At 43.2% G+C, this 18,226-nt stretch overlaps 1 protein-coding gene and 1 pseudogene across 2 annotated transcripts in view; one reads left to right on the forward strand and one right to left on the reverse strand.

The window, feature by feature from the left end:
* Window positions 1-18,226, forward strand: part of LOC105514658 (zinc finger protein 468) — a 65,471-nt gene that overhangs the window by 17,128 nt on the left and 30,117 nt on the right. For both annotated transcript variants that reach the window (XM_011946166.1, XM_011946167.1), the window contains one exon: window positions 6,047-8,486. In XM_011946166.1, coding sequence (XP_011801556.1) covers window positions 6,047-7,473 — 1,427 coding nt within the window. In that variant the 3' untranslated portion in view covers window positions 7,474-8,486. Of the gene's footprint in view, window positions 1-6,046 lie in introns of those variants that run through there.
* The window catches only part of LOC105514817, a 13,529-nt pseudogene continuing 13,002 nt past the window's right edge, over window positions 17,700-18,226 (reverse strand).

An 18,226-nucleotide genomic window follows, 5' to 3' on the forward strand; every position in this document is an offset into this window, starting at 1 on the left:
TTTCTTTTTATAAGCAGGAGTCTCTTTCTGACCTGCTGTCTCCATGTTGGAGCAAGGGAAAGAGCCCTGGACCATGGAGAGTGAAGTGAAAATAGCAACAAAATTCCAGCTGGGTGGGAATGTATTACAGGTGTAAAGGCAGGTAAGAGTTAGATGGGCAGAGTGGAAGCTCCACCTTCCAATAGTGTGTGGGGAAACTGCAAGTGGGAGAATTCTGTGGGAAAAGGAAAGTTTAAGTCCTGACATCCCTGAATGGACATCTTTCTGAAGGAGGCCTGCCCCTTCACACCTGTGGGTGTTTCTCGTCAGGTGGGATGAGAGACTGAGTAAAGAAATAAGTACCAGAGACCAAGTATAGAGAAAGAACAGCGGGCCCAGGGGACCAGCACACTCAGCATGTGAGGACCTGCACCAGCACTGGTCTCTGAGTTCCTTCAGTATTTACTGATCATTATTTTTACTATCTTAGTGAGGGGCGTGTAGCAGGGCAACATGTAGAGAGAAGGTCAGCGGGAAACGTGAGCAAAGAAATCTGTATCATGAATAAGTTCAAGGAAAGGTATTTTGCCTGGATGTGCACATAGGCTAGATTTATGTTTCACTTTACACAAACATCTCAACGTAGCAAAGAGTAACAGAGCAGTATTTGTGCCAGCGTACCTTGCCTCCAGCCATGCTTTTCTCCTATCTCAGAATAGAAGGAATGGGAATGGTCTGCTTTACAGCAAGACATTTCATTCCCAGGGACGAACAGGAGACAGAAGCCTTCCTCTTCTCTCAGCTGCAAAGAGGCCTCACTCTTTCACTCTTGCTCCTCAGCACAGACCCTTTACGGGTGTAAGGTCTTTCCATTCCCACGAGGCCATATCTCAGGCTGTCTCAGTGGGGGGAAACCTTGGACAATACCCAGGTTTTCTTGGGCAGAGGTCCCTGCGGCTTTCCGCAGTGCATTGTGTCCCTGGTTTACCGAGAATGGAGAATGGCGATGACTTTTACCAAGCATACTGCCTGCAAACATATTGTTAACAAGGCACATCCTGGCCAGCCCTAGATCCCGTAAACCTTGATTCAATACAGCACATATTTCTGTGAGCACAGGGTTGGGGCTAAAGTTGCAGGTTAACAGCATCTCAAAGCAAAACAGTTTTTCTTAATATAGATTAAAATGGAGTTTCTTATGTCTTCCTTTTCTACATAGACACAGTAACAAGCTGATCTTTCTTTTCTCCACACTTTCTTTGTGCCTGCTTATGTCTCTGCTTTTACTTTCTTTTCTTTCTTTTTTAATGACAGAGTCTCACTCTGTCGCCCAGGCTACAGTGCAGTGGTACGATCTTGGCTAACTGAAGCCTCCGCCTCCCGGGCTCAGAGGATTCTTGTTCCCCAGATTCCTGAGTAGCTGGAACTACAGGTGCTCACCACCATGCCCAGCTCATTTTTGTGTTTTCAGTAGAGACAGGGATTCACCATGTTGGTCAGGCTAGTCTCAAACTCCTGATCTCAAGTGATCCACCTACCTGGGATTCCCAAAGCACTGGAATTATAGGCATGAGCTGCCATGCCTAACCATTGTTATTATTTTAAATAGTTTTGTCCTTCAGTTCTTAGTAAACATGTAACAACCAGTGTCCATTCCTTTCAGTATGCAGAAGTGAAGCGCGTTGTATAGATATTTGGGCAGGTTATTGTTGCAGGTATGTTAAACATCTTAAAGTTATAGCATAATAATGAAACTTAAAATTTCCATAACCTGGACATGTGCAGTGGCTCACGCCTGTAATCCCAGCACTTTGGGAGGCCGAGGTGGGCAGATCACCTGAGGTCAGTTCAAAACCAGCCTGGCCAACGTGTCGAAACTTTGTCTCTACTAAAATTATAAAAATTAGCCAGGTGCGGTGGTGGGTGGCTGTAATCCCAACTACTCAGGAGGCTGAGGCAGGAGAGTCGCTTGAATCTGGAAGGTGGAGGTTGTGGTGAGCTGATATCGTGCCATTACACTCCAGCTTGGGAGACAGAAAAAAAAAAAAAATCCATAACCTGCAAAAACTACTTCTCCACTAGAACTTTTTTTATTTATGTCAGAATTATTTCTGTGTATGTTGCATTTCCGTTAACATATATGTACAGTGTTTTTCATGCCTTTTATTTTAAAAAATATGAAAAAAGTTTAGTTATGAAGAAAAGGTATATGTATGCCAGTTTCTGTATCTGTCCTTTTATTAATTATGTATTTATGAGACAGTGTTTTGTTGTTGTCACCCAGGCTGAAGTGCAATGCTGTGATCTCAGCTCACCGCAACCTCTGCCTCTTGGATACAACCGATTCTCCTGCCTCAGCCTCCCGAGTCGCTGAGATTACAGGCATGCACCACCACACCCACCTGATTTTGTATTTTTAGTAGAGACAGGGTTTCTCCTTGTTGGCCAGGCTGATCTCGAACTCCCGACCTCAGGTGATTTGCCTGGCTCGTCCTCCCAAAGTGCTGGGATTACAGGAATGAAAGACCATGCCTGGACTATCTGGTTTTTTAATTTACCTTCATTGGATAACTTTATTTATTTATTTATTTATTTAATTTTTTGCGACGGAGTCTTACTCTGTCACCCCAGCCGGAGTGCAGTGGTGTGATCTTGACTGACTGTAACCTCCGCCGTCCGGGTTGAAGCAATTCTCCTTCCTCAGCCTCCCGAGTAGCTGCGACTATAGGCGTGCACCACTATACCCAGCTAATTTTTGTATTTTTAGTAGAGATGGGGTTTCACCATGTTGGTTGGCCGGAATGGTCTCGATCTCCTGAGCTGGTGATCCGCCCACTTCAGCCTCCCAAAGTGCTGGGATTACAGACATGAGCCACGACACCCGGTCTGGAGAACTTTTTATATGCTTGTGGGTTGGAGTTACTCTTTAGCCTTCTTTCATTTCTCTTTTTTTTTTCTCTCTGAGACAGAGTTTCGGTCTGTCACCCAGGCTAAAGTGCAGTGGTGATCTAGGCTCACTGCAACCTCCACTTCCCAGGTTCAAGCAATTCTCCTGCCTCAGCCTTCCAAGTAGCTGGGACTACAGGTGAGTGCTAACACGCCGGGCTAATTTTTTGGTATTTTTTTTTTAGTAGAGTCGGAGTTTCAGCTTGTCAGCCAGGATGGCCTCAATCTCCTGGCCTGGTGATCCTCCCACCTCAGCCTCCCAAAATGCTGGATTACTCACATGAGCCACCGCACCTGGTCTGTCTCAAGGTTTTTAAAACATTTTAGTGCTAGTAGATGGCTTCAAGTATTGCAAGTTTTACAGTACAGACTCTTAACTTCCTTAGTTTAATAAGATTTGTCAGCTTTCGGTGATGTTAATGATGAGATGCTTTTTTTCCTGTCTCTGTCATTTCACTGTCCTGTTAGAAATAGATTAGACTGGCCGGCTGTGGTGGCTCACCCCTCTAATCCCAGCACTTTGGGAGGCCGCGACAGGTTGATCACTTGTCAGGAGTTTGAGGCAAGCCTGGCCAACATGGTGAAACCCCGTCTCTACTAAAAATACAAAAATTAGCTGTGCATGGTGGCGTGCACCCATGATCCCAGCTAATTGGGAGGTTGAGGCAGGAGAATCCCTTGAACCCGGGAGGTGGAGGTTGCAGTGAACCAAGATCATGCCACTGAACTCCAGACTTGGCAACACAACGAGACTCTGGACTGAGGAGGGAGAATCACTTGAGGTAGGATAATCCTGCCAGTACACTCCAGCCTGGCTGATAAACCATGACTCCATCTCAAAAACAAACAAAAAAGGAAATAGCTTAAACTGGGAGGCTTCAGACACAGACATTTATTTCTCATGAATTTGCAAAGTGGGAAATCCAAGAGCAAAGTGCCAGCCACATTAGTTCCTGGTGAGAGCCTTCTTCATGGTTTAGCCCAGCCATCGTTCTGCCATGTCCTGACATGGTGGAAAGAGGAACAGGAAATGAGCTCTTTACTGTCTCTTTATAAATGCACTGGTCCTATTTACGAGTAGTCAACACCCATGAGTAAATCCTCTCAAAGTCTGCACCTGCAGGAACATCCTCTTAGAGAATACCAAATCTACCAAAGCTTATTTGAGAAGTAGTTATTTATCTTATTTTATTTTTTTGAGACAAAGTCTCGTTCTGTCATTGACGCTGGAGTGCAGGGGCATGATCTTGCCTCACTGCAACCTCTGCCTCCTGGGTTCAACCATTTCCTGCCTCAGACTCCCCAGTAGCTGGGATTACAGGCGTCTTCCACCATGCCCAGCTGATTTTTTTGTAGTTTTAGTAGAGATGGTGTGTCGCCATGTTGTCCGGGCTGGTCTTGAGCTCCTGAACTCATGATTCACCCACCTCAGCCGACCAAAGTGCTGGGATTACAGGCATGTGACACTGCACCCGGCCGTTAGCCAATTCTTGTTCCCGATAATGCTGTGTGTTTTCTTGACCTCATATATCAGAAGGTGATCTTAACATGTATTTCAGGTCTTACGTTGTGTACTGGTGGTAAGTACAAGTTTTGGCTTTTTTCTTAAGAGGGAATTGTTTAGAATTCTTCAGTCTGTATAAATCTACTTATTATTTTCTTGCTTGTTTTATCCTGGGTTGCAATATTTGATTAATTGATTTTTATGACTTCACATTTGAATTTTCAGTATGTGGTATGCAATATAACTGACACACTCCCCCATTAATGTCACAAAGTGCCACAGGGTGCAGTGGCTCACACCTGTAATCCCAGGACATTGGGAGGCCAAGTCCTGTGGATCACCTGAGGTTAGGAGTTCGAGACCAGCCTGGCCAACATGGTGACAACCCAGTTTCTACTAAAAATACAAAAATTAGCCGGGCATGGTGGCAGATGCCTGTAATCCCAGGTGCTCAGGACCTAAAGCAAGAAACTTGTGTGAGCCTGGGAGGCAGAGGTTGCAGTGAACCAAGATCATGCCATTGCACTCCAGCCTGGGTGACAGAGCCAGACTCCATCTCAAAAAAACAAAAATATTAAAAATTAAAGTCACTGTATTCCTGTTCCACATGGATATAGGTGATTTCATAACAGTTATTCAGAAAAATATGGTATTAACATTTTCTTTTTTTTTTTTTTTTGAGATGGAGTCTTACTTTGTCGCCCAGGGTAAAGTAAAGTGGCACGATCTCAACTCACCACAATCTTTGCCTCCCAAGTTCTAGCGATTATCCTGCCTCAGCCTCCCAAGTAGCTGGGATTACAGGTGCCCGTGACCACGCCTGGTTACTTTTTGTATGTTTAGTAGAGATGGGGTTTTGCCACATTGGCCAGGCTGGTTGAACTCCTGACTTGAGGTGATCCATTTGCCTCGGCCTCCGGAAGTACTGGGATTACAGTCGCGAGCCACCATGCCATGCCCTTTTTTTGAGATGGAGTCTCATTTTGTCACCCAGGCTGGAGTGGAGTGGTGCAGTGTTAGCTAACTGCAACCTTTGCCTTTTAGCTTAATGCAATTCTTGTGACTCAGCCTCTGGAGTAGCTGGGAGTACAGGCGCTGGCCACTACACCTGGCTAATTTTTGTAATCTTTTCTTATCTTGTCAGTGCTCTGGTTATTTGACAATACAGAATTTCCACTAATTTTGGTTATTCTTACAGTAGCCTGAGGTGGATTATTTACCAATATAGTATATTGTGTGGTTCTTCAGCATTTATTTGTATACACTAAATATGCTGTAAATATGAAGGATATACATTTTTCTCTGATGTGGCAGTGATAAGTGTGATATACTGTAGGATCACTGTGGAAAAACACTCCTTACTTTAGACTTACACATGTTTGTGTCCTGTCAGTGTTTCATCATAATATTGGGAATAGGCTTCCATAGAAATGATTTGAAGGACATGTAATCGGCCTTTATTTATTAAAGAATCTTACTCCTTTTGTGTTCCTAAACTTTGAAGCTCATATTTGGGAAGTTGAAAATAAGTATTGTTTTTTCTGTGATATTTACACATTTCAGTATTATATACCATCCGTACTTAATTGGAAACCTATTGCTGTTTAAATTTTGTAGATATCTCTTCCAAATGCATGTTGAAGACGTCATCAACAGGGAAAGGCAATACAGAAGTGATCCACACAGGGACATTGCAAAGACAAGCAAGTCATCACACTGGAGAATTTTGCCTCCATGAAACTGAGAAAGACATTCATGACTTCGACTTTCAGTGGAAAGAAGATGAAACAAATGGCCATGCAGCACCCATGATGGAAATCGAAGAGTTGACTGGTAATACAGACCGATATGATCAAAGGCATTCTGTAAACAAGGCTATTAAAGATCAGCTTGGATCAAGCTTTCATTCACATCTGCCTGAACTGCACATATTTCAGCCTGAAGGGAAAATTGGTAATCAAGTTGAGAAATCTATCAACAATGCTTCCTCGGTTTCAACATCCCAAAGAATTTCTGATAGGCCCGAAACCCTTATTTCTAGTAAGTATGGAAATAATTCCCTCCATTCTTCATTACCCACACAAAAATGGGAAGTACACATGAGAGAAAAATCTTTCAAATGTATTGAGAGTTTCAAATCCTTTAATTGTAGCTCACTCTTAAAAAAACACCAGATAATTCACTTAGAAGAGAAACAATGTCAATGTGATGTATGTGGCAAGGTCTTTAATCAGAAGCGTTACCTTGCATGCCATCGTAGATGTCACACTGGTGAGAAACCTTACAAGTGTAATGAGTGTGGCAAGACCTTTGGTCACAATTCATCCCTCTTCATTCACAAAGCACTTCATACTGGAGAGAAACCTTATGAATGTGAAGAATGTGACAAAGTTTTCAGTCGCAAATCACACCTTGAAAGACACAAGAGGATTCATACTGGAGAGAAACCATACAAATGTAAGGTTTGTGATGAGGCTTTCGTGTATAATTCATACCTGGCAAAGCATACTATACTTCACACTGGAGAGAAACCTTACACATGTAATGAATGTGGCAAGGTTTTTAATCGACTATCAACCCTTGCACGCCATCGTAGACTTCATACTGGAGAGAAACCTTACAAATGTGAAGAGTGTGACAGAGTTTTCAGTCGCAGATCACACCTTGAAAGACATAGGAGGATTCATAGTGGAGAGAAACCATACAAATGTGAAGAATGTGACAAAGTTTTCAGTCGCAAATCAAACCTGGAAAGACATAGGAGGATTCATACTGGAGAGAAACCTTACAAATGTAAGGTTTGTGGCAAGGCTTTCCAGAGGGATTCACACCTGGCACAACATCAGAGAGTTCACACTGGAGAGAAACCTTACAAGTGTAATGAGTGTGGCAAGAACTTCCGTCAGACATCATCCCTTATAATCCATCGTAGGCTCCATACTGGAGAGAAACCTTACAAGTGTAATGAGTGTGGCAAGACCTTCAGTCAGATGTCATCCCTTATATACCATCATAGACTTCATAGTGCAGAGAAATCTGAATAGTGTAATGAGTGTGGCAACACCTTCCATCACCATTCAACCCTTGTAAATCACAGGGCCATTCATACTGGAGAGAAACCTTACAAGCGTAATGAATGTTTCAAGGTTTTTAATCAAAAAGCAACCCTTGCACATCATCATAGACTTCATACTAAAGAGAAACCTTACAAATGGGAGGAATGTGACAACGTGTTCAGTCATAAATCAAACCTTGAAACACATAAGAAAATTCACACTGAAGAGAAACCATATAGATATAAAGTTTGTGACAAAGTTTTTGCATATAATTCATACCTGGCAAAACATACTAGAATTCACACTGGAGAGAAACCTTAGAAGTGTAATGAGTGTGGCAAGACCTTGGGTCAAAATTCACACCTTGTAATTCAAAAGGTCAAAATTCACACCTTGTAATTCACACTGGAGAGAAACCTTCTAAGTGTAATGAATGTGGCATGGTTTTTAATCAACAATCACACCTTGCAAGTCATCACAGACTTCATACTGAAGAGGAATCTTACAAACGTGAACAATGTGACAAAGTTCAGTCGCAAATCCAGCTTCAAATACGTAGGAGAATTTATACTGGGGAAAAAACATACAAATATAAGGTTTGTGACAAGGCTTTCGGGAATGATTCACACCTGACAAACAATACTAGAATTCACACTGGAGAGAAACTTGACAAGTGCAATGAGTGTGGCAAAGGCTTTGGTGGGCAGTCAACACTTACCATCAAGCAATCCATGGGACAGGGAAACTTGACTAATGTAATGATTGTCACAAAGTTTTCAGTAATGCTACAATCATTGCAAGTCATTGGAGAATCCACAATGAAGAGAGATCTTACAAGTGTAATAAATGTGGCAAATTTTTCAGACATCGTTCATGCCTTGCATTTCATTGGTGAACTCATGCTGGAGTGAAACCTTATAAATGTCATCATTGTGGCAGGGTCTTCAGTTTCATCCTATGCAAAACAGGAGAATTCATACAGGAGAGAAAACTCACAAGTGTGATGAGTGTGGCAAAGCCTTTGCTTCATGTTCACACCTCATTAGGCATCAGAAAATCCATACTGGACAGAAATCTTACAAATGTCATCAGTGTGGAAAGGTCTTCAGTCTGAGGTCACTCCTTGCAGAACATCAGACAATTCCTTTTGGAGACAGTTGTTTCAGATGCAGTGAGTATAGCAAACCATCAAACATTAATTGGCATTAGAGTCAAATCAGCCTTGACCTGAGTTTGAGTTGACTTAACATTGAGTTCAAGCATTAATTGCCATTAAACTGTTTATGTTAAGAGGATTGTGCTGGGGGCCATGGCCCATGCTTGTAACCCCAGCGCTGTGAGAGGCAAAGACAGGTCACTCGAGGTCAGGAGTTTGAGAACACCCTGGCCAACAGACAGGAGCCACTTTTCCCAACCTGTATTTTCTTTTTCCTTTTTTTCTTTTTCTTTTTCTTTTTGAGATGGAGTCTTGCTCTGTCGCCCATGTTGGAGTTTAGTGGCGTGATCTCGGCTCACTGCAACCCCCTCCTCCTAGGTTCAAGTGATGTTCCTGCCTCAGTCTCCCTAGTAGCTGGCACGACAGTTGTGTGCCACCATACCTGGGTAATTTTTTCTATTTTTAGTAGAGACTGGGTTTCACCGTGTTAGCCAGAATGGTCTCCATATTCTGACTTTATGATCTACCTGACTCCACCTCCCAAAGTGCTGGGATTACAGGCGTGAGCCACCGTGCCTGGCCTGTTTTTTGTTTCTTTAACAAAAAGTTATAGGGATTTCTATGAGTATTGTACTGAATGTAAATCACATTCAGTTATAAAATCATTGAGCAATATTAATTTTTCCAATCAGTATGGGGTTTATATCTATTATACATGTTTTTAATCATTTTGATCAATGTTTGTAGATTTCAAGGTACAAACCTCACCTTTTAATGCTTATTTCTAAATGTTTCTTAGTTCAAGTTCTTTAGCAAATGGAAGTGATTTCTAATTTTCTATTTTTTTTTTTTTTTTTGAGACGGAGTCTTGCTCTGTCCGCCAGGCTGGAGTGCGGTGGCGCTATCTCTCCACCTCCCGGGTTCCCGCCATTCTCCTGCCTCAGCCTCCCGAGTAGCTGGGACAACAGGCGCCCGCCGTCCGGCTAACTTTTTTTTTTTTTTTTTTTTTGTATTTTTAGTAGAGATGGGGTTTCACCGTGTTCTCGATCTCCTGACCTTGTGATCCGCCCGCCTCAGCCTCCCAAAGTGCTGGGATTTTACAGGCGTGAGCCACCGCGCCCGGCCAATTTTCTTTTAAAATTATTTATCGTTAATGTATGGAAATTCAACTAATTTTTGGTGCTGTTGTTCTATCTGCAAATACACTGAATGTGTTTATTAGTTCCAGTTGCATTTTGGTTGACTCTTAGTGATTTTCTTCACAGAATGTCATGTCATCAACAAACAAATAAAATTTGACTTCTTTCTTTCTGATTTGGATGAATTTGATTTCTTTTGCTATTTCATTGCTCTGGCTAGGACAGCCAGTATTGATTGAATAGAAGGGGTGAGAGTATTCTTGCATCATGTGAGATCCTACAGGAAAAGCATTCCATGTTCCCTGATTGGTTATTTCTGCATTGGTCATTTCACGGAAGGTCTTTCTATTGTTGAGGTAAATTTCCTTCTGTATCTATTTTGTTTTGGATTTCCATGATGACTGGATGTTGAATTTTGTGAAATGCTTTTTCTCCATCTACTGAGATGATGTGATTTTCATCTTTCATTCTGTTCAAGTGGTATATCTCATTGATTTGCTTGAATATGTTGAACCATCCTTGCATCCCAGAAATAAGTGGTACTTGCTTATCTACAATCCTTTTTATATCCTCTTGTATACAGTTTGCTAGTACAAGGGGTCTTCAGGAAGTTCATGGAAAAATATATATTATGAGAAAATTGTGCATGATGTCGCATTTTCTGCACCAAAATAAACTGGTACAAATCTGTTGTAACATGTCTGAACTAGTTTAAGGCACTCAGAAGGGGAAGACATGAGTTTGAAAAGAGAATCAAAGCAATGTAAATTTTGCTAAAGTTGAAACAAGAAGAAACATCAAATTTACGATGAGACCAGATGCAGTGGCTCAGGCCTGTAATCCCAGCACTTTCAGAGGCCAAGACAGGTGGGTCACGTGAGCCCTGGTATTCAAGAACAGCCTGGGCAGAATGGTGAAACCCCTTTTCTACAAAAAATACATAAATTAGCTGGGCATGGTGGTACATGCCTGCTGGTTCAGTTTCTGTGGAGACTGCAGTGGGAGGATGGCTTGAGCCTGGGAGGTTGAGGCTGCAGGGAGCCATGATCATGCCACTGCACTCCAGCGTGGGTGACAGAGCAAGATAGTGTCTCAAGAAATGAATATGGTGAAATTTGGGTAGAGGAACAATGAAATCCATTGATGCTTTATGAAAAGGTTATGGGGACAATGCCTAAAAGAAATCACTAGTTTGTAAATGAATAACTCATTTTAAGTTGGGACATGACGATGTTGATTAAAATATAGAAATCAGCTTGGTATGGTGAGTGCCTGTAACACAGCTACTCGGGAGGCTGAGGTAGAAGAATGACTTTAATTTGGGGACCACAGGTTGCAGTGAGCTGAGATCACACAACTGCACTCCAGCTGGGCAACAGCAAGATTCTGTCTCAAAAATAAAGTAAAATAAAATAAATAAAAATAAAACCGCTTCTCAAATAAGCTTTGGTATAATCTTAGGAGGTAATATCATTGTTTTGCAAGTATAATATGTGTTCAAAATATTCTTCGATGACCCTACATTTCATTAGATATGTTTTTTAACCATTTTAAAACTGATTTTCTCTGAAATTTACTGTGTTCAGTTTGCATTGGGGACTGCATGCTTTCTAGTTTGTATCATATATTGGAAACATTTTCTGGTACCTGATAAATCATTTTAGTTTGTTTCAATGTGTACTTGATAAAGATATCAAGAAACTTTTTCTTTATGCTAACATCAAAATTTAGCTGAAGTAGCCTCTTATTCCATTTTCTTTGTTTACGTCATCTGATTAAATGGTGAGCTGTGAGCTGCTAAGTGAATGTCCCTTCAAGTTTCTCTGGTCCATAGTATTCTTTGCAGATGTTGAAGGATGGGCAGGATTGACTTGGAACCTTCTTCCAGCAGAGCCCATGTGTTCATGAAGAAAACATTTGCTCAGACCTCCTTTGCATCGCTGCCTCTCTTTCAGTGTTTTAAACACCTATAGCTATGTGTTCACAATCATGTTTATTTTGAAGGTATTACTATCATTTTTTCTGAGAAAATAGTTACATGTTTAGGATTCATACCATCAGAACCTTAGACGTTGAAAGAGATATTTCATTTGCTCAAGTGTATAAAATTGTCCTGGAATTTTTTTTTTTCTTTTTCTGAGACGGAGTGTCACTAGGTCCCCCATGCTTGAGTGCAGCGACACGATCTTGGCTCACTGCAACCTCTGCCTCCCAGGGCCAAAGATCCACCCCAGTTAGCCTCTCAAATGGCTCAGACCACTGATGCACACCACCACACCTGGCTAATTTTTTGTGCTTTTGGTGAAGTGTCTCCTGCTCAAAACAACAGTGACTCAGCCTGTAACGTACAGGTGGGGAATAAGACCAGAAAAGCTCAGTCAGAGTGATGCTGACTCCTGAAATACTTCGCCAAATAGTGTGTGGCTTTTCCTGTAGGAGAGGGTGATGCTCAGGTGTAATTTGAATTTTAAATGGATTCCTGTCCTCCCAAAATGTAAAAAACAAATACCAGAATGGAAAAAACAGGGGATTAGATTCAAATCATCTTGAACTTATTCTTTTCTCTGTCCACACCCACTACTTTTCCTTATCTCACAGTTTTAACCCACCTACCCATGTCCCGTGCAGACCTCTCCTCTGAGCTCTACAATCCTGTGTCCAGTTTTCTCAACTCTCTGCTGGGACATGAAACAGGCATCTCCACCTTCACATGTCCATAAGTGACTTCCTAAACCCCCAACATTCACTTACAGTCCTACACGTCTCAGATGACGGTGTCGGTGTACTTCTGGAAACTTAGTCAAACTTGACAGCATGTATTTTAAATATGGGAGATAAATTACATTATTTGTAAGTGTTGTCATTTATTTATTTATTTAATTTATTTATTTTTTGAGGCAGAGTCTTGCTCTGTCGCCCAGGCTGGAGTGCAGTGGCCGGATCTCAGCTCACTGCAAGCTCCACCTCCCAGATTTACGCCATTCTCCTGCCTCAGCCTCCCAAGTAGCTGGGACTACAGGCGCCCGCCACCTCGCCCGGCTAGTTTTTGTATTTTTAGTAGAGACGGGGTTTCACCGTGTTAGCCAGGATGGTCTCGATCTCCTGACCTCGTGATCCGCCCATCTTGGCCTCCCAAAGTGCTGGGATTACAGGCTTGAGCCACCGCACCCGTCCGGCAAGTGTTGTCATTTATAATGTAAAGAGAAAGTTGCATGTATACATAAAAGGAGAGAGGAAATACATCATTTCCGAAATTCTTTTGAGGTGTGAGAGAAAAATATTTCAAGACCTCATCCCTATGGATCTGGGCTCCCAGGACCCCTCTGACTTCATCTCCTGCCTGGGTTCTCCTTGCTCCCTCTGCTCCAGACACACAGGCTTCTTTCCTTTTTCTGGGACTGAGGTTGCTCCTTTCTCAGGGCCTTCACTCGGGCTGTCCGTCTGCCTAGGACTCTGACCCCTCAGCTGCAAATGACAAGCAGCGTTTCTTCCCTAAGTCTTTGTTCTGACATCACTGTTTCTATGGAAACGTTTGTGATCGCCCACAGTCCCCCATTTGACATGGCAGCTCCACCCTCACCCCCACCTCTGGTCCATGTTGCCTGTTCTGTGTGATTGTTTTTGCTCCTTCGCTATTCACTGGATCCTGGTGGGAACAGGTCCCCAAGTAGAGAGCAGAGCCAGAAGGTGGGGCTGTGCTGGGCTGGTGCCCTCTGAGGGGAGCTCAACCCTGGCTTCACATTAGGGTTCTCAGGCATTTTGGAAATACATCTTTTATGCTGTTTTATCAGAGATTGCTATTATCATAGATTTAAACCCACCCTCAGTAATATTGACTATGGCGCTGGTGATTCTCATCGGTGTCCAGCATTGAACGTCAAGGCAGTTTCCTCCATGTTGAGAGCTGAGATCAGCCTGTGATCCACAGGGAGGTGAGGGGACTGGGGTCTGTGTGGGGTTTGGTTAGGGCCAGATCTGTGTTCAGAAGATCTGTGTCCTTCCGCAGAGTGTGTATGGACTATTTCAGGAGGGGAGCAAGATGTGGAAATGGGTCAAAATTACGCTTGTAGGTTTTCCTGTGGCACGTTCTTATCTCTGCATAATCTTTGGTGCAGTGGGCAGCAGAGGACCATCTTTCTCCTGGGTGAGGTCTGCCCCATGTGTGTGTTTTGTCACAGGAAAGGAGTGAGTGGTTTCTAAACATTAAATCTCTGATTTTTTCACACACAGGATTTCCAAAGACTCATGTTACGTGAGGAAGCCACCAAGAAGAGCAAAGAAAAGGATCCAGGGATGGCTCTTCCTCAGGTGAGTGAGATTCCTCGGTGGATTCTGCTGTCTCTTTCCTCTCTGAAATGCCAGGCATTGTAGTAGCCAGTCTTCTGTGAGTCTGAAGCATCCTGCCTCACACGTTTGCTCGCACTCACCCAAGACTCTTCTCAGTCCTTGTCATCTTCACTTAAATTCCATCTCCTATAACCTAGTGAATGAGCTTGGGAAGAGGCTCCACGGGGCATGGGCCTGGGAAGGGCTCACACCAGACGTGGATGGAGACGGGGTGAGGGTCCCGTGCTGTCAGTGATGTTGGGCAGCAGCGATTGTTCAGGGGCCACATCTGGATGCACGTTTAGCTCTTTGTGGACCAGATCAGAGAAACTGCATATGAAAGTCATACATTGTGGGGGAAAAAAAGAGAGACCAGACTGTTACTGTGTCTGTGTAGAAAAGGAAGACATAAGAAACTCCATTTTGATCTGTACTAAGAAAAGTTCTTATGCTTTGAGATGCTGTTAATCTGTAACCTTAGCCCCAACCCTGTCCTCACAGAAACGTGTGTATTGAATCAAGGTTTAACTGGTCTCGGGCTGTGCAAGATGTGGTTTGTTTAAAAAGTTCTTGCAGTCAGTGTGGTTTGTGAAAGCTATCGCCATTCTCCATTCTCGATTAACCAGGGACACAATGCACTGCAGAAAGGAGCAGGAACCTCTGCTCAAGAAAGCCTGGGTATTGTCCAGTTTTCCCCCACTGAGACGGCCTGAGATATTGCCTCATGGGAAGGGAGAGACCTTACAGTCCCCCAGCCTGACACCTGTAAAGGGTCTGTGCTGAGGAGGATGAGTGAAAGAGGCCTCTTTGCAGTTGAGATCAGAGGAAGGCATCTGTCTCCTGCTCATCCCTGGGAATGGAATGTCTCGGTGTAAAACCCAACTGTACATTCTATACTGAGATAGGAGAAAACCGCCCTATGGCTGGAGGTGAGACATGCTGGCGGCAATACTGCTCTTTACTGCGCGGAGATGTTTGTGTAAAGTCAAACATAAATCTGGCCTATGTGCACATCCAGGCACAGTGACTTTCCTTAAACTTATTTATGACCCAGAGTCCTTTGCTCAAGTCTTTTCCTGCTGACCCTGTTCGCACCATTACCCTATAGTCCTGTCACATCCTCCTCACCGAGATAATAGAGATAGTGATCACTAAATACCGAGGGAACTCAAAGGCTGAGGCCAATGCAGGTCTTACTTGCGAAACGCCGCTCCCCTGGACCCACTCTTCTTCCTCTATGCTTTGTCCCTGTGTCTTATTTCTTTTCTCAGTCTCTTATCTCCACCTTGTGAGGAATGGACACAGGTGTGGAGGGGCAGGTCCCCTTCAGCACGTTAATATGCACTGGTATCTGGTAAATTCTGGAAAAGGAGACAAACTAGGGAAGATATTTTGTGTCTGATTTTGTAATGCATTTGAAGCCACACTAGTGAGTCAATATGTCTCTGATTCCAAGCTTCCTTATTTAAGAGACAAGGTGTCACTCTGGGGCCCAGTCTGGAGTACAGTGGCACAATTCTAGTTTACAGCGGCCTCGAATTCGTGGGCTCAAGTGACACCCATATTAGCCTCTGAAGGAGCCAGGAGGATAGGCATGTGCCACCATGCCTGGCTAATTCTAATCTGAGAGAAGATGAGAATGACAACTGTATACAGAATGAGGGAGGGAAACAGTAATGAAGACAAAGAAGGACCCTGGGTGTAGATGAGGGGTGAGTTGATTGGATGTGATGATGAAGTGATGACATGTTGCTTCCTCTATTTGTAACAATGAATTTAAGTCCCTCTGCTCCATAATATTTTAGGCAGATGTTGAAGGATGGGCTGGACTGACATTGAACCTTGGTTTAGCAGAGCCCGTGTGTTCATGAAGAAAACATTTGCTCAGATCTCATTTCTACAGCTGCCTCTTTTTCAGTGTTTTAAACACCTGCAGCTATGTGTTCACAGTGTGTATATTTCAACATATTTCTGTGACTTTCTGGGAGTGAGTAATTACATGTTTGGGATTGATGCCATTGGAACCTTAGACCTCAAAAGCCTTTTTTTTTTGCTCAAGAATATACAAGATGGTTTTGGAATTTTTTTTTTTTTTCTAAAGTGACATGTCACTCTGTTACTTAGGCTGGAATGCAGTGGTACAGTCTTAGATCACTGTAACCTCCCAGGCTCAAGTGGTCTTCTTTCATCAGCCTCCCAAGTAGCTGAGACCACAGATGTGTGCTAGGAATCCTGGCTAATTTTTTGTATTTTTGGTAGAGATGAGGTTTCACCATGTTGCCCAGGTTGGTTTCAAACTTCTGAGCTGAAGTGATCTGCCTGCCTCAACCTCCCAACATGCTGGGATTACAGGGGTGAGCCACACTCCTGGCTTGTTTTGGAACTTTCCAGTGGAGGAAGACCACTGGGCCTGTTGGGCCTTCCAGGACGTCACATGGGAATCAGCCATACCTCCTTCCTCCTCACCTCAGAGCTCCGCAGGATAAGTTGGGAAGATGTCTCCCACCGTGAGTCTCGGTGAGGCCACCTGTAACATAGAGGTGAGGAATAAGATCAGGAAAGCTCAGTCAGAGTGACACTGGCCCCTGAAATGACTGAAAAAATACAGTGTGTGGCTTTTCTTCTGGGAGAGGGTAGTGTTCAGTTTTAACTGGAATTTTTTTTTTTTTTTCAGTTTGACATTTTTAATTTAGTTTGGTTTCACTTAAGTTTAGTGTTACTTCCACGCTGTGTTTTAGTAAGAACAATACAGATGCTTTATCTGTGGCTCCAGTCAGATATCCAGTATTACAGATTACCTTCAAGTTAGACATACTGAACAAAAGAGGTTGAGTGAGTGAAGGAGGGGAGGAGTGAGGGGAAGGAGGTAGAGGGAGGGGAAAGGAGAAGAACGAAGCATTGAACAGCCATGCCGGCTTCTCCATACCACCTTCAACACGAACCTGCTTCAGTGGGAGAGTAAAGTAGGCAAGAATGAGCAGCCACGGACTGTTGAACTGTTACCAGCACCATGCTTTTCAGCAACATTTCAGCAGAGTTTGAAACATTTTTTACAGCAAAACCATTACAACAAACTCCCTCCCCAAACAACCTCTAACCATTTCAAGCGAACACCCAATTACTTTTGAACATTGGTATAAAATGCAGTTTAAGCCATTAGAAAAATAGAAACCAATATCACTTATGCCTCTATCGTGTGATTGACCTCTCTCTTAGGTCCTCGCCTCACCTAGAGGTCTAATGGCTTTCAAATGCCATTTCCATTTCTAGCAGTGATTTTGCCACATCTGGCACGGAGACAACACAGTAATGGTGAAGAAGCCTGTATGTAGTTCGGTTAGTGTCTTAAAGAACCTAAAACCTGGGACCAGTAAAATCCACAGAAATTCACTCTCACCTTTAAGAACTTTTGAAAACTGTTAAAACAAAACAAAACCCAACAGGGCAGGAAACAAATTCTGAGACCAAATATAAAAGTCGGATTTAGTGGTTCTTGGTGACAGTGGGGAGTTTCCAAGGGGTGGAATGGGGAGGACTTGGGTGGTCACAGATAGTTTCTCTCGTTGGCTTCTATGGCTCACTAATTTGAGTGTTTATGGCTCACAATTTGAGTCTTCCACGTCCTGCAGAGCTTCTTTATTCTGCTCTTCTCTGTCACCCTGCATGTCTGAAGTACATAGTGTCAGATTATCGCGAAACAACTGCATGATAAGTGTAGAGTCCTCATAGCTTTCTCCACTCAGCATATCCAGTTCTGCAATGCATCATCCAAAGCTGCCTTTGCCAACCTGCGGCACGGTCGGGGGAATTAAGAATTTCCTAGTAGAATATAAAACAATCGAGAGCAAGACCTAAGCGGATAGGACGAGTTGGTGGAAGTTCTGTCAATGCAGTTATCACTAGCAGCTTTATCAGCTGCTAGAATATTCTCTGCAGCCTCCTTCCTGTCATTTCCTGTGGCAAATTCTGCCAGATACCTGTGTAGTCCCCTTTCATTTTATAATAGAAAACCTTGGACTTGCCAGTGTTAGCTGCTGGAATGAGGGGTTTGTCCAGCACATCCAGAATGTCACAACAGATTCATGTTAGCTCGGTCTCAAATATTTGCTGATATCCCCGA

This window comes from Colobus angolensis, unplaced genomic scaffold (genome assembly GCF_000951035.1).
Source record: "Colobus angolensis palliatus isolate OR3802 unplaced genomic scaffold, Cang.pa_1.0 Scaffold25, whole genome shotgun sequence".
Taxonomy (NCBI): domain Eukaryota; kingdom Metazoa; phylum Chordata; class Mammalia; order Primates; family Cercopithecidae; genus Colobus; species Colobus angolensis.